This window comes from Saccostrea cucullata, unplaced genomic scaffold (genome assembly GCF_032062105.1).
Source record: "Saccostrea cucullata isolate Sc308-1 unplaced genomic scaffold, CSIRO_AGI_Scuc_v1 ctg501, whole genome shotgun sequence".
Taxonomy (NCBI): Eukaryota; Metazoa; Mollusca; class Bivalvia; order Ostreida; family Ostreidae; genus Saccostrea; species Saccostrea cuccullata.
The window spans coordinates 216,603-240,208 of record NW_026935502.1 but is presented as its reverse complement, the minus strand read 5'-3'; the positions used below and the strand labels follow the sequence as shown (position 1 = coordinate 240,208).

Here is a 23,606-nt window from a genome sequence, read left to right as displayed (position 1 = left end):
AAGTACAATAACAATCCACACAATTCCACAACTCGGTGCTTATGACATTGATCAATTCGTCACGACACTTATTAACAACCAACAAATTAAATAGTAGTATTTTAAAAATTTATTCTATGGACGGATGCTGTAAAATCTTAAATATTCAATTACATATCACAACAAATGCAGGTACACTTAAGTTTACATCAGTACATGAAATGCTGTTCCCTAGGATGGTGCCAAGTTCAATTAATTAAATTGTTGTAAAGGCAAACAACATAATTCTTTAAAAAATCACTGACAAAGTGGAATGTACTTAGATCTTTAAACACTGCCCTATGAATTGTAGATGCCCAGGGACAAGTCTGTTGTGAGCGGTGCTAGGGTAGAACTTGATCCCCGAAGTCGTTTTCCTCAGTCTGCTCGGTCTGTGTAAACAGTTCTGATGTCACCTCCGTAAACAACCGATCCCAATCCCAAGGCCTGTCCTCCTAGTAGAGAGATAAAGAGATTTAATATATTATCAGGAATCTCTCACTAAATGTACTGGGAAAGTTTACAGAAACAAAAACAGAAATATTCTAATAAACGTGTAATGTAGAGAAATAAAAAACAAGAGACCCAAGGGCCTTGAATCGCTCTTCTGATAAATTATACAATCTATCCTAAGACCCAAGATGCATCAACTGACAAAGTTTGATGATTCTTAGCCATTAGGGCTGAAGATATTTAAATGTAACTATGAAATACTATAAGTAGGTCATGGTGACCTACTTTTTTGATTGAAATTTTCTGAGACACAAGATGCATTAATTGACAAAGATTGATGATTCTAAGCCAATAATCTCTCAAAAGTGGGTCACAGTGACCTACTTATTGGTCAACATTCTTCGAAAACCCAACGTGCATAAACTGACAAAATTTGACAATTCTAAGCCAATAAGTACCCTAGAATACTTAAATATAGCCATAAATGTCACAAGTAGGTCACTGTGACCTATATTTTGATCTTCTCCGAGAAGCATCAAATAACAAAGTTTGATGATTTTAAACCAATAAGTACCCGAAATACCTAAATATACCTAAATATATATCACTGTGACCTACTTTTTGGGTTCTCCGAAAACCCAAGATGATCTACTGACAAAGTTTGATGATTCTAAAATCAGTACCTGAGATATTCAAAAGTGGGTCACCGTATTTTGGTCAACATGCTCCGAAAACCTAAGATGCATCAAATGACAAAATTTGATGATTCTAAACCAATTAGTACCTGAGATACATAAAACTAGCCATAAAATGTCAAAAATAGGTCACTGTGACCTACTTTTTGTGCTCTTGCATCAAATGACAAAGTTTGATGATTCTAAGCCAATAAGTACCTGAGATACTAAAATATAGCCATAAAATGTCAAAAGTAGGTCACTGTGACCTTTTTGCAGGTTTCATTCTTGCATCAACTGACAAATTTTAATGATTCTAAGCCAATTAGTACCTGAGATACTTAATTCAGCCATAAAACAGAAAGTAGGTCACAGTGACCTACTTTTTGGTCTTTTCTGAAGACCAAAGATGCATCAACTGACAAAATTTGATGATCATAGGTCTAATAGTATTCAAAATATGCCCTTTAAACAATTTGAAAACAAATGCCTGCAAAGTTCAAAAAGTAGGTCACAGTGACCTACTTTTTGATAAATATGTTTTAAAGCCTCTAGATGCATCAACTTACAAGATTTGGTGATTCTAAACCTCTCGGTGTCTGAAATAATGGGATTAAATGTTTTAGAAAAGATTAGCCATAAAATTCAAACATAGGTAATCAGAGATTACAGAGCTCACCTCAACGAATGTTGTCTTTAAGTAAGGCAAAGTCACACAATTAACCAACAAAAAGTGTACATTCCAAAAATGAAAATATTTAAGCAATTTTGATCTTTTGAACAGACCTACATAAAAAATTTAAACTAGTGTTTCTTCATGAAAATGTAATTAAAATCCAGAATCTGAAGCAAATTTGAGAGTTTTCATCTCTTGATGCAACATTTGTGCAAGTTTGGTTTATACAATGTTATGTAAGCCTTATAGTTTTTTGGTATTAAAATAACTTTTACCTGGTCTATTATCTGAAAAATGCATGTCGAATTCAGCATCCGAAGCAAGTCCATTAGTTTGCATCCTAAGATTTATTGTCCATGCAAGTTTGCTCATTATAGGGCTCATAGTTAATTGGAATGAAACATGCATCAAAAACTAACATTTTTACTCATCCACAAAAAGAGGTCAGATTCAGCATCTGTAGCAAGCCTGGTAGTATGCATCCTTATATGTATTATCCATGCAAGTTTGGTCATTAAAGAATCATAGATACTTGGAAATGAATCATGCATTAACTTTAACCTATTCACTCAACCGGAAAATGTAGGTCAGATTCAGCATCCGAAGCAAGCCTTGTAGTATGCATCCTTAGATGTATCATCCATGCAAGTTTGGTATTATAGTTACTTGGAAATGAAACCTGCACCAAAAACTTTAACCTGTTCACTCAACCAGAAAAGCAGGTCAGATTCAGCATCTGAAGCAAGCCCGATAGTATGCATCCTTAGATGTATCATCAATGCAAGTTTGGTCAACATAGGGCTTATAGTTACTTGGAAATGAAACCTGCACCAAAAACTTTAACCTGTTCACTCAACCGGAAAAGTAGGTCAGATTCAGCATCTGAAGCAAGCCCGATAGTATGCATCCTTAGACGTATCATCAATGCAAGTTTGGTCAACATAGGGCTTATAGTTACTTGGAAATGAAACCTGCACCAAAAACTTTAACCTGTTCACTCAACCGGAAAAGTAGGTCAGATTCAGCATCCGAAGCAAGACCAATAGTATGCATCCTTAGATGTATCATCCATGCAAGTTTGGTCAACATAGGTCTTATAGTTACTTGGAAACGAAACCTGCACCAAAAACTTTAACCTGTTCACTCAACCGGAAAATGTAGGTCAGATTCAGCATCCGAAGCAAACCTGATAGTATGCATCCTTAGATGTATCATCCATGCAAGTTTGGTCAACATAGGGCTTATAGTTACTTGGAAATGAAACCTACACCAAAAACTGCACCAAAAATGTTTACCTGCTCCAAAAACATTAACCTGGTCATTCCTTTGCTGAAATTGCAGCATCTGAAACTTTGAATGGTGCAATGAAACACACTAGAACCATCCTCCATGCATGTCTTATCAATATAGGACATAGAAGTAGTTAAAAAGAAAACTGCTCCAAAAAACTTAACCTGGGACGCCAACGCCGACGCCGAGGGTATTACATAAGCTCCCCCAACTTCGTTGAGGTGAGCTAAAAAGTAGGTCACGATGTTGTTTGTGGACCCAAGATGCACCAACTGACAAAGTTTTATGATCATAGGCCTTAAAGTTTTTAAAATATGCCTCCAAATCAATTTGAAAACAAAAGCCCGTAAAATTTAAAAAGTAGGTCACCGTGACCTACTTTTGTATTAACATGATGTCAAGTCCTGAGATGCATCAACTTACAAGATTTGATGATCCTAGTCATTATGGTAAGCAAAATATCAACATTTTTAATAAGTGTAAATTTTGGTCAACTTTGAAGTGACCTTGAGACCACACCCTTTGCCCCAGGGTCATACCTTGAACAATTTTTAATCTTCAACATATCCTGACCCTTGTATGTAAGTTTGGTGAAAATCTGCCTGGTGGTTCTGGAGAAGAAGATTTTTTAGCAACCAGTACTTTTGGTTTTATTTTCGTGATTATCTCCCCTTCTTTAAGGGTCCCACCCCTAATTTTAGTACAAATGGTAGCCCTTGGGCCAAGGATACCCTGTGACAAATTTGACAATAATTGGCCAAGGGGTTCTTGAGTTATGGCCCATATTCTAAAAAGTTAACGCACACCGCACGACGCACACCGCACAAATGGCCATAGCATTAGCTCTTTGAGCCTTTGGCTCAGAAGAGCTAAAAAATGCCAAAAATCCCCTTTTCACAAAAATGGCAACCTTTGAGAGTTTGCCTAAAATTCATAATCTCTCAGCAAACTTTAAATGGTCACCCCATAACGATCTCATAAAGGTAAGGTATCTCTCAGAAGTCTTTCATAGAAAACAGAAGGGTTTGAACATCTAAACATAGATACTAGTATATTTGACAAAGACCTGCCTACTCTAACCAACTGTACTCTGTACTTTTCTACCATTCTGTCTAGTTTTGACTTTTTTGCAGGTTTCATTCTTGTAATGCAGAAAATTCAAGCATATTAACATAAAACAGAAACTAACTTATCTACTCAATACATATACATGTATTTACATGCATGATGATATGTTTAAGGTGTTAATGAATGAGAAAAACTACTCACTTCAAATAAATCAGCATCAGCTGACAATGACTTGGTCAGTAACTTAAGGTCAATCTCATTGTCCTGTGGGAGAATATTTAAAAACATTCAGTGCTGCATCACATGTTAAATATGAATTCTTATTTCATATTTAGAGAAGATTATTTGTCTTGCACAATTTCTTGTTTACAACTTAAAACTGTTAATATGAATATTCCCTTTTGCATGTTATATGATATTAAACAAGAGGCCCATGGGCCACATCGCTCACCTGAGAAGCTTTGACCACTCTGTTCTTTACCAGATTTCCCCCTTGTTATACATAATGCATCCCCACCCTACCCCACTGATCATAATTTAGACATTTTGAAATCTACACTACCCCATGATCCTTCCATGGGCACATATGTTTCAGCTTTTTTGGCCCAGTGGTTCCTGAGAATAAGATTTTCAAAGATTTTTCCCATATATTTCTATGTAAAACTTTGATTCCCTATAATGGCCCCGCCCTTCCCCCCGGGGTCATGATTCCTACAATTTAGAATTTACACTACCCCAGAATGCTTCCACATAAGCTTCACTTTTTCTGGCCCAGTGGTTCTTGAGAAGAATATTTTCAAAGATTTTTCCTATATATTTCTATATAAAACTTTGATTCACCATTGTGGCCCCGCCCTTCCCCCGGGGGTCATTATTTGAACAACTTAGAATCTACATTATACCAGGATGCTTCCACATAAGTTTCAGCTTTTCTGGCCCAGTGGTTCTTGAGAAGATTTTCAAAGATTTTTCTTATATATTTCTATGTAAAACTTTGATACCCTATTGTGGCCCCGCCCTTCCCCCGGGGGTCATGATTTGAACAATTTAGAATCTACACTATACCAGAATGCTTCCACATAAGTTTCAGCTTTTCTGGCCCAGTGGTTCTTGAGAAGAAGATTTTCAAAGATTTTTCCTATATATTTCTATGTAAAACTTTGATTCACCATTGTGGCCCCGCCCTTCCCCCGGGGGTCATTATTTGAACAACTTAGAATACATTATACCAGGATGCTTCCACATAAGTTTCAGCTTTTCTGGCCCAGTGGTTCTTGAGAAGATTTTCAAAGATTTTTCTTATATATTTCTATGTAAAACTTTGATACCCTATTGTGGCCCCGCCCTTCCCCCGGGGGTCATGATTTGAACAATTTAGAATCTACACTATACCAGAATGCTTCCACATAAGTTTCAGCTTTTCTGGCCCAGTGGTTCTTGAGAAGAAGATTTTCAAAGATTGTTCCTTTATATTTCTATATAAATCTTTGATTCCCCATTGTGGCCCCACCCTTCCCCTGGGGGTCATGATTTGAACAATTTAGAATCTTCACTACCCCAGGATGCTTCCACATAAGTTTCAGCTTTACTGGCCCAGTGGTTCTTGAGAAGAAGATTTTTCAATGACCCCACCCTACTTTTGTCTTTCCTTGATTATCTCCCCTTGCGAGGGGATATGTCTCTTCATTTTAACAATTTAAATTCCCCTTTACCCAAGGATGCTTTGTACCAAGTTTGGTCAAAATTGGCCCAGTGGTTCTTGAGAAGAAGTCGAAAATGTGAAAAGTTTACAGACGGACAGACAGACGGACAGACAGACAGACAGACGGACGGACAGACAGACGGACGGACGACGGACAAAATGTGATCAGAAAAGCTCACTTGAGCCTTCGGCTCAGGTGAGCTAAAAATGTACTGAAAAGCATCCTTGTACAAAAGATGCTTGCTCAAAGTGAATTTAGGCTTTTTAATGAAGTCTGAGTTTGTGACTAAATAGGACGACTGACCAGTGTTAGGAAGGCGGCCTGTTTTTGAAGGTCATGGTCAAGTTCCCGGTAAGTAGCCACTCTATTGACCGCCACACTGAAAAGCAATACAAAATCGCTATTTAAAAATAGAAATTATTTATGAAATAAGGTATCATTTTAAACTTTTATTGAAATGTTACTATTACTATCCCTCACTGATGAAAGGCCTTCTTTCCATGTACAGGTTTCAATTCACAGTCCTTCACAAGAATGTGATGGTGTCTCAGTGTGAACAAACTGATATTTACATTTATGGCTTTTAATTTTATATTATTTTGTAGATTTAAAACTATAGTACTCAACTATTTGACATAAATCAGTCACAAATGTAGATGTAATATTAGTTTGTTCCTGTTGTAAATATACAGCCTAGATCATTTTCATCCGTAAACATCTAATAATGGCCAAATCATACCAGCTTTTTCCTCTTTATACATAGCATCTAAACTTGAAAACCTACTTTGGTGCCATGGCAATCTTTGTTGTCATGTCTTCGTCCTGTTGTTCCTCTAGATCCGGAATCACGGGAATATCTAGAAAGATATTAAGGTAGGACCAAATAGATAGGTCAAATTTTTCCTCAAATTCAATTTTTCTGAAATTTTGATATTTTGTTCTTGGATACAAAATCTCTCTTTATACATGATATGAAAGAAATTCAACCGCACATTTTTTGCCCACATAGTCTGAAATATGGCCTATCAGACCCCTGTAAGAAGATTGCGAAATCAGACATTCGACTTGAGAATGAGCCTTATTTTAGAATTTTCAATTGATCTATTGCAAATTTGTGTAATACTTTCAATAAAGATAATCTTTTTGTTACTTTATATCAGTAAGTCACAATGATACTGGAAAATTTGTGTAAAATATTAAGTAAAATAGAACATACATTGTATCAGAAACTGAAATTTCACATGTAAATATCCGACAGTTTAAGTTTTCTTAAGAGAAAATGTATAATTCAAATTTTACAAAAAAATCAACAGAATGATTCAAATGGGTCCTAGAATAAAATGTGTAAAAATAAAGAAAATTGAACCGGTGGTTTAAGATATTTTGGCGATTAAAAAAAATTCAATGGCAAAAAAACTTAAAGATTCAGTAGATGACGTCACAATATTTGACCTTTGACCTCGTGATATGACCTTGACCTTTGTAGTACATGAAGAATAGCGACTCCTTATATATCTTTCCAAATATCACTCCTCTACTATTAATGGAACAAAAGTTGCACCGCATTTTATTACAGACTGTTACATGCTTGTTTATTGCACTTAGATAGCGTAAACACATTCCAAAATGTAAGCTCCCAAGTGACCAATATATAGGATTCTCTGATTTTTTCACGAAATATAATGCAAATATGCCAAAACTTATTATTTTTCTTTCAGGGATCATTCATTGTTGTCAATATAGTAAAATTATTCTTTTTTCCTCCAGTAATTTTAAAGCAATGGGTTAAAATAGAATCCACGGGTGTTTTGTCCTACCTTAATATTCACAATTACTCGTAATGTTTTCATACACTTAAGAGTATAACAATGTTTGCACTTTTATTAGGCCATTCAGTTAGAAAGTAAATATCCACCTGCATCGGAGTCTTCATCTTTATCAGGTGAATGGGGTCTCAACCTCTCACTACAAAATTACACACATGTAATCAACGATTAGTTCCAATGGACAAAATTTATATTTTGTTCATTCATCTTACTTTTTGAAAAAAAGATATGTATTATATTATTACAGTTTTCATATTAACAAGTTTAACTTCAAAAACTGAGCTGTCAAAATGTTAGAAATACTGTATGCTGAAAAAATTCCATATGAATGCTAAATAACTAAAACATGCATTTCATGTAAGATATATTTCTATGGTGTACATGTTTATGATGCAATCTCATGGTTAAAACACTATGGAGATCTAAGTAAGACTAAGTGTTTCAATTCTCTGTCTTCTATAAGTGAGGAATGATATGTGGTCATAAAACTAGAGGTGTAAATCAATGAACACTAAGTGACATATACATTTATTTATTTATATTTTGTTCTTTTCCAATTTTCAAACACTCAGTTCTTTAGCAGACAGTAGATGTTCATTATTTAATTTCTGTGAAAAATCACTTTTAAGCTAACAATGGAATTAATATAACATAAAAGGGCTGTTTGGCTATACATATACATAATAGGAGTGTATGATGAAAATAATTTACAAGCATATATATTTTCTTCATATTTATTACTTAGATATTGCCTACATGATTCATTTACTTTATTCAATGGATTCAAGACTGGAATGTTATACACATTTATGCTCATGACAAATGATTCTGTGAAGCAAACAAATACTGAGTGAAGAATTGCTTTGTCACTTTTACAAGGGATCACTGCAATAGGATCACTCAGGATTTACCCAAACAAACGACTGTCAATGTCATCCAGAAAATCACTGTTCAAAAACAAACGGGATGGTAAAGTTCTATACATACATCAAGCAGTGCATTTCAATTAAAATCAAATGTGTGTACAAATTGAATTATGGCTAGCTATTGCATGCGGCATGATGCTGAAAATATCATTAACTTTCATGGTCAATGTTAAAAAAAATTTCTATAGTTCAATCTTTTAAATAAACTTTTCAAATATGACCAGTGCATGGATTAAAACTATCATTAACCAGTTTGCATGCAAATCTTAAATTATTGCAAAAAGTTCAGAACAAAAACTAAGATCAGAACGATGATAGAAAAATACATATATACATGTATTCCAGATGTGAAAAGAAAATTGCACTTTTTTCATATAAGAAATTTTACGTATGTATTTTATCAAGGTTTAGACATTACTTTACACCATGATTTAGACATTCTTTTACATTTTAGAACACTTTTAATTAAAACAAACTTACTCAACAAGGCATATTTTTGTAAGAAAAACAACATTTTACCCTTTAATATTTACAAAATATCAAACATTTCTAAATAATCATCTTAAAATTTAGATTCTGATCATACCAAGAGAGTGTTACAGATTTGAGTTTGAGAAGCAGGTTATAGCTGTCACAGACACAGGACAGATAAACAGAACCCAAGTCCTTAGAAATAACAGGTCTTGTCATCCCTTCAAATGATTCTTGAACACAGAAATTAAGACATCAAATCAAAAGTAGAAGACCCTTCAACAGAGTATGGTGATTATGTGTATTTAATTAACAAATCTTGATACAAAGAAGGGGGTGGGTAAACAGAAGCATTATATGGGTTATTGTAAATAATTAGCCAATCCCATCTATCCCATTTTTAATTTAGAGATAGATGAATACAAGTCTAATCTGTAAGATAACAGAGAAAGCTGGAAGCTGGTGAACTGCTCTCTGTAATGATATAGAGTAACCGCTGGGTGAGAGATGTTCTAACTGAGGCCTCCACTACAGGGGAGGGGTGCAAGATCAACAGAAAGAGAAATGTCTGTAATACATTGCAACATGCAGCTTACTTATTGCCACTGAAAGTAAAAAAGGAGAAAATTGTTTATCAACAGCCAGCTGGTAGCAAAAATGGAAGGTGGATACTTTTTCTGTAATTTTACGGGATATCATCATAAAGTTCAGTCTTAATATAAAGCAAGGATTTTTTTTTTAAGTAATTGCATTATAATTAAAATTACATGTACGTAATATAACCTAGCAAAAATGTGAGGCAGGTTTTTATGTAAATACTGTGTACAAACTTATCTTGTGTCTACAAATGTAAAATACAATAAAATATCTTATTCTTGCTGGTCAATGACAAGAAAAAAGTTATCATAGATTTATTTCAAAAACTACTCAGGATTCTAAATAGAATCATCACTAATTGCATGTCTTCTTGAAACAAACCAAAAACAATCTAGAGTAATTATGCAGATATGTTATATACATGTATACTAATGCTATCTATTCCTTAGCAACTCAGTAAGCAACTTGATTATAGATGTACTCACTCGTCAAAGTCAAATCCTTCTCCGAGTTTCCGACTAAAAAAACATAACAAAAACTTTTAAAAACAGAATGTAATCGTAAATTGAATATAATATAAAAATAACTACTTAATAAGATAGGATCAGTGTGTTTTTTCTCAGTGAAAAGTAACTCTAACAGAAGTAAACCTTTTTCTGGGATTCTCCTCTCCCCATCCAGAAACTCTATTCGGCTTTGGTGGAGGTCCACCCTGCAAATGGGAAAAATAATTTCTTTGAATAAAATAACTTTGACTTGACAATTATAGACAGCACAGTGAATGACACAAAGTGTCACTTCCACTAGGAGTGAAACATCTGGGCAATGAGAAAATTCAGACAATGCACACCGAGCCAATTAAATTATTTTTTTTTTGCAATAACCTCTGGACATCCAAATAGCTTCTCATCACACACTATATTCTTGCAGTTGCAAGTTCACCAAAAAAAAAAACAAACCCAAACCACTATAAAATAATACACTCTACAGTCTATAAAGTCTTTTGTAAGTGTATAGGCTATCAAGTTAAAAACACAAGTATCTAACTACACTCACCCTAATGGTCACACACAGTCTATGCGATAAATTTTTATCAACATGCCAGAAAAATGTTATTTTAACGAAATTTGACTGCAGAGCATCTTTGATTTAATTTAAACAATCAATGATACAATACAGCTTAAAACAGACTAATACAGTGATAACCTCATCTTCATTTCTTGGTTGAGAACGTGTTGGTTTTGGAGAATCTGCTGGGCTTTCAAAGGCAGGGGCATCAGGAGGGCTCCTTGGATTCGAAACACCTGCTCTACGACCTCGTTTAACATCCTGAAATTCCATGATATCCAAGACATTAATATTTCATATAGGATCATGATTATATGTATACTGTAACAACATTTGCTTGTTAACCTACTTGACTGTATGTTTATGCGTATTTGTAATTATTTGCACTGATGAGCTGCAAAGTTTTTATTCAATAAAGAATTGAACAGAACAGATATTTAAATGAAGTCTCACACACCCAAAACTATATAAGTTAAGGGGAAAATCATTTCTAGAAACAAAAATGGATTGAGCTATTCTTGGAAAATCTGCAGATATTTAAAGATATTTAGTGTCAAGTGCCAGTCTTATTAAAATTAGACCTTTCATCTCGTTCTTCGTAAATTTATTTGCCGCTCGTAAAAAAGTGACAAATAAAATTATGAAGACCAAGATGAAAGGTCTACATGTAATTACATTGTGTCAAGGGCAGGATTACATTTAAGTCATTTTGAAACAACTATACATACTGAAATTGCCCGATAATATTTGAAGATTAAAAATATTTGCAGGTTACTTACAAAGGACAAAGAGGGAAAAATGAGCATTATGACAACAATACATGTAGGAGATCACTCTTAGGAATGTGAAATTTGTCTATTAGTAATAGTATTACAGTCATTTTTACACAAAAAATTAAGCTGAGATTCCTCTGACTCTAACCTCTGTTTTTAATATTGTGACATGTGAAGGGGAGAATCAGAGCAGAGAACAATCAGGCCATATATATTGAAAAGTAGATATTCAGCGACACTAGAAATCAAATGGCGAGGAGGTGACCTATACTCCAAGTGATGCTTCATTTGTCAGTGATAGGGCGCATAGCATTCTTTAATGACAGTTTAGTTGTAGATGAATCATCCCTTTACCGATTTCTTGTGTCTCGGAAGTTAGATCCGCGAAATAGAAGTTATAAAAGGTATGCAGGTGTCGCTGAATTCCCACTTTTCAATATGGCCTCAGCTCTGACTAGCACATTTCACAATATAAAAGGCAGGGGTTAGAGTCAGGGGAATCTCAGGGGAACCTAGTTTTAACAAAATATGTGTGGTCATTATGCACAACACATAAGTCTTCTTTTAAAAACAGACTTTTGAAGTAAATTTATATGGATAGAGCCCCTGTTTGGGGCACAGGCACTTGTTTCAAACAGTATGCTAGTTTTCTACTAAATAATGACATTATTATTATATAGTAGAAAACTAGCGTACTGTTATGATATAGTAGAAAACTAGCGTACTGTATGAAACAAGCGTCTGTGGTCTGGGGTCCAAAATTACTCAGAATTTTATGCCAACATCTAGGCAATGAATCATTAATTTTTGAGTGATATAGTTTCATATCTGCAACGGTGTGTGCAGACAAATTGAATAACACGCGTTAGCGCGTTATGAAACTATATCACTCAAAAAATAATGATTCATTGCTTATATTTACATTTTTTAAACTTTTTACCGTAACTGCAAATGTGATTTCTATTAAAAACCTATGTATTATCCTTCGTGTAAGCTACATTTAATGGATCAGCCAACGTAATAGCTTCTGGTCAATTTGAACGATTTTTTGATTTTCGCTTGTGACATTGCACTTTCTCGGCGTTCAACGATTATGACGTCAAACTAAAATGCATGTTTTAACCTCTTGGCACCCTGTCTGTGTTATGGTGTTTTGAATGCAATAGATTTCCATTCATTTTATATACAAAAAATATATGTAATGTAAATACTTAAGGAATGTTTTTAAGTTATGTGTGAGTTATTGGTGTGTGAATCACACAGACCTGTCACGTAGGCATATTTCAAGAAGCGCGTGAGCGCTTCATGAAAAATACGCCTACATGCAAGTCTGTGTGATTCTCACACCAATAATTCACACTAAACTTAAAAACATTCCTTATATTTACATTTTACATGTCTGGAAGCAACTAAATTATACTCATTATTTGAACTTCTCGCTGCCCTTTATCGTTGCATTTTTACTAATGTCGCTGCAGCTCATTGTGCCGTCACATTAACACACGTTTCTCCGTGTATATTTCTACGCGTGAGTATCCACGGAAATGGTTTTCATATCAATTTCACAGATATCTTAGTAGAAAAACACAGGCAATGTAAATATTTTCTAAGAGATACAAACTAACAAAGTAATTTACCCTTGATGGTTTTGCAGCAGAATCGAAATCTAGTTCATCATCCATCGTCAAGAAAAGGTTTTATTATTTTCTTTACTCTGTAACTCAAAAACTTTGCTCTGACAGTATCAATTCAGTTAGTATTTTGTGTTACTAGCATGCATAAACCAAAAGAATGTTACCGGAAATTAGTATGTTTACATACCAAAAGAACCAACAATGGTTATATTTATTAAAATCCGAAATAGTCATGACAAATTTTTGTACCAGTTACATTGCAAATCCTTTTACTAAATTTGAATAAAAATCATAAACATAACAAATATTTTTTTCATGTACTTAGTATCAAAGGGGGGGGGGGACTGCTTCCCAACTTTTTTCAAACACAACTTTAGAAAAATGTTCATTGAAAGCCCCCCCAATCACCATCACACACACCATCACACTCCCTAACACATTTTTTTTTACTTGTCGAGTTTTTTTTTTTTTGTGGGGGGGGTAAGAATTTTTTCTAAGCCCCCACCCTTCCAAAATGATCCTACGTCACTGTCTTTTGAGAGAGAGAAAAAAAAACATGTAAAACTTAGGCGTCGGAACCGATGAGCTATAGGTAGGCGTACCCCCCCCCCCCCCTCCTTCCACTTTTTGCAGATAGATTATATATAGGTATATAAAATTGGACCTTTTCCCCAAACTTTTTCATTTATCACCCCTCTCCTTCAATTTGCTTCAGACACCTATGTTTATATTATTGTATATAATTAGGGGCTATTGCTAACTTATTCTTTTGCTCGTAAATGTCCTATGATTAATAAATTGTTTTCAATCAATGACCACAGACGAGTGCTTTACAATTAACAATTGAAAAATAAAATGTCAATCAATCTAAAGCGACCACGGGATATATTTCATATATTAGACGTGTAGTAGTAGGATTAAGGTGTTTAATTACTTACCCGCAAGATTAGGGGGTCGTTGTCACGGTGACGCAAGACAATAGCGTGAGGTCACAGTAGGAACTATACATTATTTCCTTGCTATCGACAATTTATTTTTATCACATTTTTTTTTTTTTTGGAGATTCTGGATACCCAATATGTAATTCACTGGGAGGGAAAAATATATTACGTTTTCTGTTTCTTGTGCTGGTCTCACTTGTGCATTCTGTGCCTCAATTAAAAAATCAGGAGAAATTATGGAAACTCCCGCCGAAAGACGGATGAGGTTGTACGGACCCTCCAGGAATCTTAAGGTCCAGGAAATCCGAGAAAAACTGTCCAAAAGCTGTGTCCTTAAAGATGGAGAATATAACTTCACCGCTAACAAACTCAAAGATGGAATATTTGACACAAGTTACGGGCGGGACTTTCCTGTAAGTGTCTATTATATGACAGATTAATTCTTTTTTAAAGTCATTTTCAGCACTTTGTATGGTTAGTGATAAAATAGCAAAGTAAACTTTTAAAAATAAATCATCTTACTATATAAATTGAAATAAGCTGATAAACCACGAATGTAAAATAAATGTAAAATGCAAAAAAGTTATTAATCATAAACCGGAAAATTCTACTTGATTTTAGCTTAGAATTTAAAATCATGATAAATGTAGTTTTGTTTCTAAAAATGAAACATGTCTTTCAACGAGGCAAATTTATAAAATAGTGCTTGACTGTTTGGTAAATGTGAAAAAAATAATCCACGACAAATAATTTTTTTAATCAGTTTAAAATACATTCATTGAGTCGATCCAGGCTGAAAAAGGGATATAGATTAAATATATACAACGCGAAACACAATCTTATCAAAGAAAATCCTGCAGTTGGTCTGTGGTAGAAATAACACATACACAATGGACGTTTTTCCGGAACATTGGATATCATTCATTAATCACAGATCGTTTACTACAGCCAATGATAAAACTTACGGATAGCATTTGCAATATTGAATACACGTATTTTGAACACATGTAAAAAAAAGGGGGGGTAATAAAAGTTATAAATTAGAAATTAATTTTCTGTACATTATCTTGTGCAAATCTTTTGCCATGCTTTTATTAGTTTGATCAAAATAAAATTGAAAGCAAGTGATTAAACACTCCGTTGAAGACAAACACGTGATAGTTTACTTTGAGAAATGGGGTATTATTGAGGAAAAGTATCAACTTTGTGGAAAATAAATATTTAGGTGTCTTTTTTTGCAGCCAAAGAGCCACAACACGGTACTTTAAATAATGTGTACTATAATATTCAACATTTTGTTTTCGTCGGTTTTTGTATTTATTCAATATATTCATGCATGCTTTTGGGAATAGTTTCAGAAATTTTGTAGTGTTGCACATTGGGGGAAAGTGATATGAACGTGGACCGTTTTTACAATTGGCACACTTCACAATGTTTGAGACAGATTCTGCATAAGGGCATGCATGCACCTCTCTCACGCATAAAATGAACTAGTGCAAAATTTATTGTTTTGTTCAATAATTAATAAAAATTTCTTACTTTATTTTGAATTTTATTTTAATGTTGTACAACTTAACTAGCCTCTCCTCTTAATAATATACAATTTAAAAAAAAAAAAAAAAAAAAAAAAAAAAGCCGAGGGTGTTAAAAGTCAAACAATGGAGAGGGGTCCTTTTCTTAGCAGTTTATTATTTATTTTCGTCCAATATACTTGAATAAATATTCTAACATATATTTTTGTGACTATTAAATAGTGCATACCACTCGTAGCAAATGAAGCAAACATTATTTTTGTTTATTCCTCGTGTTTGACTCACAGGTGCTTGGGAACGAACCCCCCCCCCCCTTTCCCTGCATTCTACTCCAAGGTTTCTATGACATATTCACAAAGTATTACAACTTAAACACCCTAAATTTAAGCTATAGCTAGCCTCTTATAAAAATTCATACCTCTGATACTTAAACACTGTCCCGTCCCCAGGCACCTGTGGTTTGACCGTGAGTCTGTGCGTGTTAATAATTCAGTATCACTGTCATTATACAGGGTGCGTCTCTGGATCCAACCTCTCAACAGGAACAACAAGGACAGGTAAGTCGTACGTGTACAATATATGAGTACTGCTGACATGTACCAAATCATGAATTCACAGTATCCGTGAACAATACATCTATCACTGAATTACAGCTGGATCATCATTTCTATCTCGGAAATGACAGCGGGGGTCTGGTGCCAACGGAGACATACCAGCAGAGTACGACCAAGTCTGACTTCACCGAGCAGTCCTATAGTAAGGTAAACAGACAAACATCCAAACAGGGATTCCCACAATTAATACAGTAAAATAGAGATACAGAGAAATTAAGTATAAACATGAAGAACAAAACAGTTATTATTATAAAGTTAATATTAGACAGTTATGGACCAAACAAGATTAACCGAAGAGGCATACGAATTACTTATCTCCAAACAATATTATAATATGCAAAGAAAAACAAAACAAGACTCAGAAGAACGAAACACCATAAAAGTAGATGATAAATAATTGAACTTTTATGCCACAAATAAAGGTACAATACAGTACAGTACCTGTGTACCCAATACCTATATAGGTATAAGGGACTAAAGCACTGGAGGTAACGTAAAAACAACATTAGTGAACCTGAAACAATGAGCTTTAATTTCACACAAAATCATCCAATTTATGCGAACTCTGCCAGACAGTGTTTACGCAAAATATCTTGGAATTGTGCCGATTCTTTTTTTTTTAGACTAAAATTAGCTCAAAATGCGTAGGCAGTTAAAATATTCCATGCAGCGACAGTTGACAATTTGGTTACACTTTGCTCTCAAACGTTATAACTCCTATGGGCGTCCTAATAAAGTGTCCGTAGCACACACAAAAAGTGTCAATGTTACAACTTTTGACTTCAAAAACACATAGACAAGGAATAACAAGAAACATATCGACGCAAGCGTCAAAAATCGGCCGCAAACCAATTATTTCTTCCTTTCATAAAGTAATTCGAAACTGAAATTTGCGTGATCTGTTTTGAAAATTTCTTATAATTATATTTATCTGTTAAAATATCCTTGAAATGACATGAAATGCCTGCCCCATGAGAATATATGTAAGCAAACTGAACGATTGAAAATCAATGCTATTGTTTCTCATAAAAATATAAATGTATTTATGAGATTTGAGAGGTATACATTTATGTCATTCAGAGTTTTCTTTCTGTTAAGAGTCAGCTTTACACGCAGAATTTTGTCTGTCCATTCACAAAAACACATAGACAAGGAATAAAAACGCATCCTACATTTTGCTCTCAATACATATACATGCATATTCACACGCCATATATCATATGTCAAGTACATGTATATTCTAGATGAAACGCATTCTTTAAAAATAACAAAGAATTGCAAACAAAATATCAATTGCAGGACTATATTTATGGTTTGGGTATTAAAAAGCAAGGTGGATATAGGGATGGATTGCCCTGATTTTAAAATATTCACTTTGTTTTATTTTTAGCCCAAAAGTCTCCAAGATCCAGGTATCATAAACTGGCCGGTAAGTACAAACATCCTTGGTACAAGTCATAGATAAAAGCAGGAAAGGATAATTTACATATTAATACAGCTAATAATTTGTATAAATATTTTACATATAATTTTCAATTTTAACACTCATATTCATTTCATTTCTCTAAATCAAATTGAATCTTTCACACATTTTTTAGGATATGGCTCCTCGATATATGGTCAGCAGAAAAATGGCGGACTCGGAATACAAGTCTTCTTACATTCCAGATGTAAGTGTTTATTCATCGATCAGACACTGTCAATTCTATTCTCGCTGATGTAACTTCCAATTAAAATCCTACATTCAAGTAAAGAAACCGGTATGGAAGGATAAATTGTAAATTTAAAAGTTGGCGCCTAATTAAAGATAACTCTTATCTAAAAGTTAAATATATACATGTTTATAAATATAATGCATATTATATGATTGATAAACAAAAAAGGAAGTAAAATATCCTAATTAATTACAAAATCCTAATTAATTACAGAAAAAAGATAAACCTCATTAATTATAGATAAGAGATAATCCTAATTAATTACAGATAAGAGAAAATCCGTTGGCCCCATTGTACCCTCGGGTCAACACTTCTAAAATGAAACTTCCGCTGGATCCCGAGAAGTTCTGGCGACAGAGAGGGACCAACATAAAGTTAGGCAGCGATGTCCCACAGTAAGAAAAATTACTACAATATAAAAGTTAATCACATTTTATAAGTTGTTACTCATTTCATCCTGGATAAACTTTTTTAAGCATTCATTGAAATTTACAATCAACATACTTTGATTGGTAAATAAAATATCTTGTATCTTGTATCTTTGTTTTTTGTGACTGGAAACTATACTGTCGGTTAACTATTTAAAATAAACATAAAGAGTGTAGTTGTGTTGTTGAGAAACATCTAACAGGTATACGTTGTTTGTAGACTATTCAGTGAGCACCAGAGGGTCTACGGAGTGGGTCGTGAAGGGGCCCCAGACGGGTTCATCAGAGAAAAGGGAAACATGGGCAAAGAAGTCAGCAAAAAGATGAAGGATATGGCAAAATATTCCAATGTGTTTAGGACCGGTGATTACAACGGAATAAGTAAGGGTTTTATTTTTATTCGAATATTGCTCATAAATCAACAATAGCTGCTCTATTTTCAAGCAGAGCAGAAAAAAACACAACTTGCCTTAGTTATTTTTTTAACATATGATTGGCTGTTATTTCACTATAACATTACAAAGAAATATTTTTTTTTGTGTATGTTAATAGTTTTGTTAATTAGCAAGCTAATGAAACTGCTTTAAATATTGTATTATGAAGTTTTAGCTCATCTGAGCCGTGGGCAAAAGTGGGCTTTTCTGATGACACTTTGTCCAACATTCGCCGTCTGTCTACCTGTCTGTCTGTCTTAAACTTTTCACGTTTTCAACTTCTTCTCAAGAACCACTGGGCCATTTTCAACCAAACTTGCCACAAAGTATCCTTGGGTTAGGGGGTTTACATAAATTTGTGAAAATGAAGGGTCATACCTTCTTTCAAGGGGATACAATGTATAATATTGGATTAGTGAAAAAATATCGGCATCGTTTGACAAAATCTTCTCAAGAACCACTAGGCCAGGAAAGATGAAAATTATTTGGAGGCATCCTCTGGTATAGTGTAGATTGAAGTATGTTCAAATCATGACCCCCGGGGTAGGGTGGGCCACAATGGACTAGGTTTAACACAGGAATACATAGGGAAATTCTATAAAACTCTTCGTTCCAAGAACAGCAAAGCCATGATTGGTCTTATTTATATGTAAGCATCCTCGGGTAGTGTAGATTCAAGTTTGCTCAAATCATATAACCCATGGCCGGGATAGGGTGGGGTCACAAGAGGGAATGGGATCAAAGTTTTACATAGACATATATAGGAAAATTTTGTTAAAAATGTTCTCAAGAGTAGCAAAGCCATAAATTTCAACTCCCCGCCCATGTAAACTTTTCAAAACTAAATTCATTTTTGCTTTCCTTTTCTAGCCAATGTGCTCAGGTGAGCGATGTGGCCTATGGAACTTTTTTCAAACATTAATTAATTGTGTGTTGTTAAATGCGTATCATTGGAGAATTTTCTTAAAGACGTAACCATATACCGGTGAAGAGCTATACTCTTCACGCAGGGCCATTAACAAAGAGGCTTCTTTATGGAATCCGGATAGGGCCATGTAGTTTACTATCGTATCATCGAGTCATCGATGCTTGGGTCGATAGTGCGATAACGTGATAATGCAATGACGAAAAGGCGATGGTGCGTTGCGATGAATCACTTTATCGCACCATCGTCATCGCATTGTTGCGCCATGACATTACCGTCATCGCGCCATCAACCCTTAGTTGACGTTCAATGGTGCGATTTTTTTTAAATTTTATTTATTTATTTTTTTTTTTTGCAGTTGGGAATTTCCAGACGACAGTGAATGATGAATTTGGACCGAGAACCCTTCCCCCAGCTGAGCATGCGGCTCGGGCCCTGAAAGCTTCCCAGTAAGTTTTATTCCGCGTGCAACGTCAAAAACAATCGATAATTGTTTCCAAGGTTCTCTCTTTAAAAATAAAACATTCTAACAAATCCACGTTGGAGATGATACAAATTGAGTGTTAATTGTAAAATAGAAGAAAGAAAACATGGGGCTTATGTCTTTAATAGGATTAAGTCCGAGAAAGGAAAGAAAGAAGATTCCGAAGATAGCGGCGTGGAGAGTTCGACATCATCATCCTCCCTGCCTGACGATCACACTCGTGTCAATCACCTAGCGGCGCATGCTCGGCAGACGACAGTTCCAAAAGTTTTCAAAGGTTCTTGAACCTTAAAGATTATTAAGAGGGCAACATTATACGATATTTTTTGCATAAAATACATGAACAAAAGCTCGAGTATAGATATACTGATGAAGGTCATGTGACTAGTACTTTAACAAATAGAAGTGCAGCACAAATGTATGTACATGCAGCTCTATACCCTAGACGGTATCATGGAGAAATAAATAATGCATGGAACAGGGTTTTCTTTAACGAAAGTAATTATCTTTTCACATTCTGACAGGCCATTTTGTTTCTTACAGACGCTTCGGACGAACGCACCTATCAGACGTCAGCGCATTTTCAGGTATTAAAGAATTACTAGAGTAATTTCCTTTCAAAATAATATCAGTATAGATGCATTGGTGAATGTTTATATTTTAATGCACTTTTTAAGTAAAAATTCTTTAAATTTGTAGTTTGGATCTGACCCTAACACGATTCACACGGTGTACGGAAAGGATTTTGCTCCCGGGTCGATGGCATCACGAGGGCCGCCACAGAAATGTCTTGTGCCAGACGCCGGAAGAGTAAGTTCGTAATACTATAGCGCATTTATAGTACTTATTTTAGTCAAGTCGGTATTGTACTAAATATTTCCCTCTTAACCTTTCCCCGGCAGTTGCTTCAGAATGACCCGGCATATGCACCAATGATGTCCACATCAAACCAGACGGACTTCAGTTACACTCCTGCTGTGCCATCCGTGGTATGTCAACATCGCTAATATCTCAAAATTGCAATCAAGTGCAATTTCAGTACAATGCATGTGTGAAGGTGCTTCAGTCACCGCTTTTTGTCATACTAAAACGTTTCTTAACTTTTTTGATTTTAGAATGCAGATGGTCTGACTCAAATGGAAGTAAACATTCAGAGGCGGCAAACTGATAACGTCATTTTCAGCTTTGATCGATCACGTCATACGTCTGATCGGCAAATATCATGTAAGAAAATAAGAATCTAAGTTTTCTCTGTGTACCTCTGCGTTAATGCAGAAAAACTAAGTTAACCAAAACATGTCTCCTTTGCTATCTACTTTCAGTGGCCCACACTGACTATCAAGGTCCACCAGCTGGGTATCGACCAATGCAGCCCATGTCTAGACCGGAAGTAGAGTTTGATTATCTTACTCCAAACGACGCCCTTCCATATCCCCCCTCCGAGAACCGCACGTCTGAAGCCAAGGTATAAATTGCAAATGTTGCGGTTCCTATTTTGCATTTTGGACACATTAAACAATGTTCATGAAAGTTTTTTTTTATCTTTAAGAACAACTATATTGGAACTTTTATGTCCGGTGGACACGCCCTTGATCGGCGCCATGCTAAGAATTCGCTCTGCAAGTCCCGCCTGGAAGACGGAAGGAGTACACACTTCACCGTGGGTTATAACCCCATGGACTTCTCCTCAGAAACGCACATGAAATTCAGAGGGGACAAAAAGAATGACGCGTACCTGGCACCAGCCGGCAAAACTGAGAAGAACGCGGCTGTCAAGTTTAGTCACGTGTCAATGAGTGAGAATACCCAGGATCTAAAAGCGGCGGATCCATTTGTTGTCAGTAAACAAGAGAGCTTAATGGCTCGTGCAGCTCACCGAGATCCGCTCACAGAGCATGCTTTTACCACCTCTGTGATGAAGGCAGACTATCCAACACTGGATAGAAGGGGGTGAGCAACAATTCTTCTTACATATTCATTCAAATAATTTTATTGAAATTTAAAAATTGCTATGTATACACATGTATTTTCAACCATGTTTAAAGTTGTACTAATTAAACCATAATTGCTTTTAAAACCTGACCAGTTTAAACAAAGAAGACAATATTGTTGCGTTTAAAAAAGTAATAATCCTACAATATTCCACTGATAATTGGGATAGGAAGATATTTTAATGAATATTCTGTTTTGTCCAGACTTACGGATGCTCAGTTAAGGGTGGTGCAGGATACAAACCAAAAGATGGGAAAAGAGATCGCTAGCTCGCACCTGTTCCATACGGACAATTCCGGAAGTCAGTATATATATAATCCTTGAACAATTTGAATATATTATTCCTAATCAATTATATCTGTGAATCCACATTAAGAGGTAAAAAAAGAAAACATATATGAACTATTTTGCCAAACATTACGTTTAGAATGCAGGTATGTCTAATAACTGTACTTTACTTTTAGGAAACAATTTTATAACCACTGCTATGGATGATTTTATAAAACCCGAGTCCATGACGGGAGGTAAGTCAAAACACATCCATATACATTATATACACAAACATTATGAACAAGACGTTTCATATTAAAATAAAATATTTATTCAATACTGATTTTCTCTTCCTTTTCAGGTCGAAAGCTCCTTGCTGCCCGTTGAAGACATTTTATTGTTAAAATATTTTTGAATTTTTTTAAAAAATTATTTATGAACTTTGAAAACCTTGTTAATTTTCATTTATTAAATTGTGGAAAGTTGATAGTAGAAACTTATTATGCTTGCATATTGAGTATGTTCACCATGTTGAATTAAAGTGAAAATAAAACTGGCTTTATTATTTATTACCCTATACGTTAACTGTAAATGATATACGATTCCCTATGGAGGAATCAGGGTAGGGTGACTGTGATCAACTATCGCACCATCGAGGTTTGATAATGCAATTTATAAATATTGATACGAAGGCGCGTTTTCTTGGCGATTCTTGAATGTTATAATTACAACAGGCCATATCGGTCGCCCGAGTAACGGACCATGCTATTCTTTACCCGATTTCTCCTTTGTTATATATTGTGACCAAATCCTACTCCACGGGTCATAATTTAGCTACCCCAGAATGCTTCCACACAAGATGCAGCTTTCTTGGCCCAGTAGTTCTTGATGAGGAGGCTTTTTATGATTTTTCCTAAATATTTCAATGTAAAACTTCCCTATCGTGGCACATGTTTCATATACATGGATCCCCCATTTATTTGTGGTAAAAATAAGTAAGGGGTATGCCCTGTGTGTGAAACAATTGCCTGAGGTATTAAAGTTATAAACGGCATGGACATATATTTTGGGGAACAATCAAAACTAGGAATGGT

The 23,606-nt window shown here is 34.9% G+C and overlaps 2 protein-coding genes across 2 annotated transcripts; one reads left to right on the top strand and one right to left on the bottom strand.

The window, feature by feature from the left end:
- Positions 1-91: 91 nt before the first annotated feature.
- LOC134243030 (intraflagellar transport protein 43 homolog A-like) lies at positions 92-13,308 on the bottom strand. Its single transcript, XM_062725243.1, has 9 exons — positions 13,181-13,308; positions 10,909-11,031; positions 10,353-10,414; positions 10,188-10,220; positions 7,798-7,847; positions 6,667-6,739; positions 6,186-6,261; positions 4,381-4,443; positions 92-473 (listed from the first exon to the last, which is right to left on the bottom strand). Exons 1-9 carry the CDS (start codon positions 13,223-13,225, stop codon positions 363-365), a joined length of 636 nt encoding a protein of 211 aa, XP_062581227.1. The 5' UTR covers positions 13,226-13,308; the 3' UTR covers positions 92-362.
- A 909-nt stretch (positions 13,309-14,217) lies between these two features.
- Positions 14,218-23,073, top strand: LOC134243029 (uncharacterized). Its single transcript, XM_062725242.1, has 18 exons — positions 14,218-14,531; positions 16,163-16,207; positions 16,304-16,411; positions 17,655-17,693; positions 17,863-17,934; positions 18,247-18,374; positions 18,628-18,788; positions 20,125-20,215; positions 20,379-20,527; positions 20,794-20,837; positions 20,950-21,060; positions 21,153-21,239; positions 21,366-21,474; positions 21,573-21,715; positions 21,800-22,200; positions 22,446-22,543; positions 22,707-22,766; positions 22,874-23,073. The coding sequence occupies exons 1-18, from the start codon at positions 14,355-14,357 to the stop codon at positions 22,897-22,899; spliced, it is 2,049 nt and encodes a 682-aa protein (XP_062581226.1). The 5' UTR covers positions 14,218-14,354; the 3' UTR covers positions 22,900-23,073.
- The last annotated feature ends 533 nt before the right edge of the window (positions 23,074-23,606 follow it).

Excerpts from the sequence above, each read along its gene's own strand:
- LOC134243030 (XM_062725243.1), bottom strand. The coding sequence starts at position 13,225 with ATGGATGATGAACTAGATTTCGATTCTGCTGCAAAACCATCAAGG. Across the intron at positions 10,221-10,352 it reads GAGGAGAATCCCAGAAAAAG|TCGGAAACTCGGAGAAGGAT; the intron begins GTTTACTTCTGT and ends ATGTTTTTTTAG. Across the intron at positions 7,848-10,187 it reads GAAGGATTTGACTTTGACGA|TGAGAGGTTGAGACCCCATT; the intron begins GTGAGTACATCT and ends GTAATTTTGTAG.
- LOC134243029 (XM_062725242.1), top strand. The coding sequence starts at position 14,355 with ATGGAAACTCCCGCCGAAAGACGGATGAGGTTGTACGGACCCTCCAGG. Across the intron at positions 16,412-17,654 it reads CCGAGCAGTCCTATAGTAAG|CCCAAAAGTCTCCAAGATCC; the intron begins GTAAACAGACAA and ends TTTTATTTTTAG. Across the intron at positions 21,475-21,572 it reads GTCTGATCGGCAAATATCAT|TGGCCCACACTGACTATCAA; the intron begins GTAAGAAAATAA and ends ATCTACTTTCAG.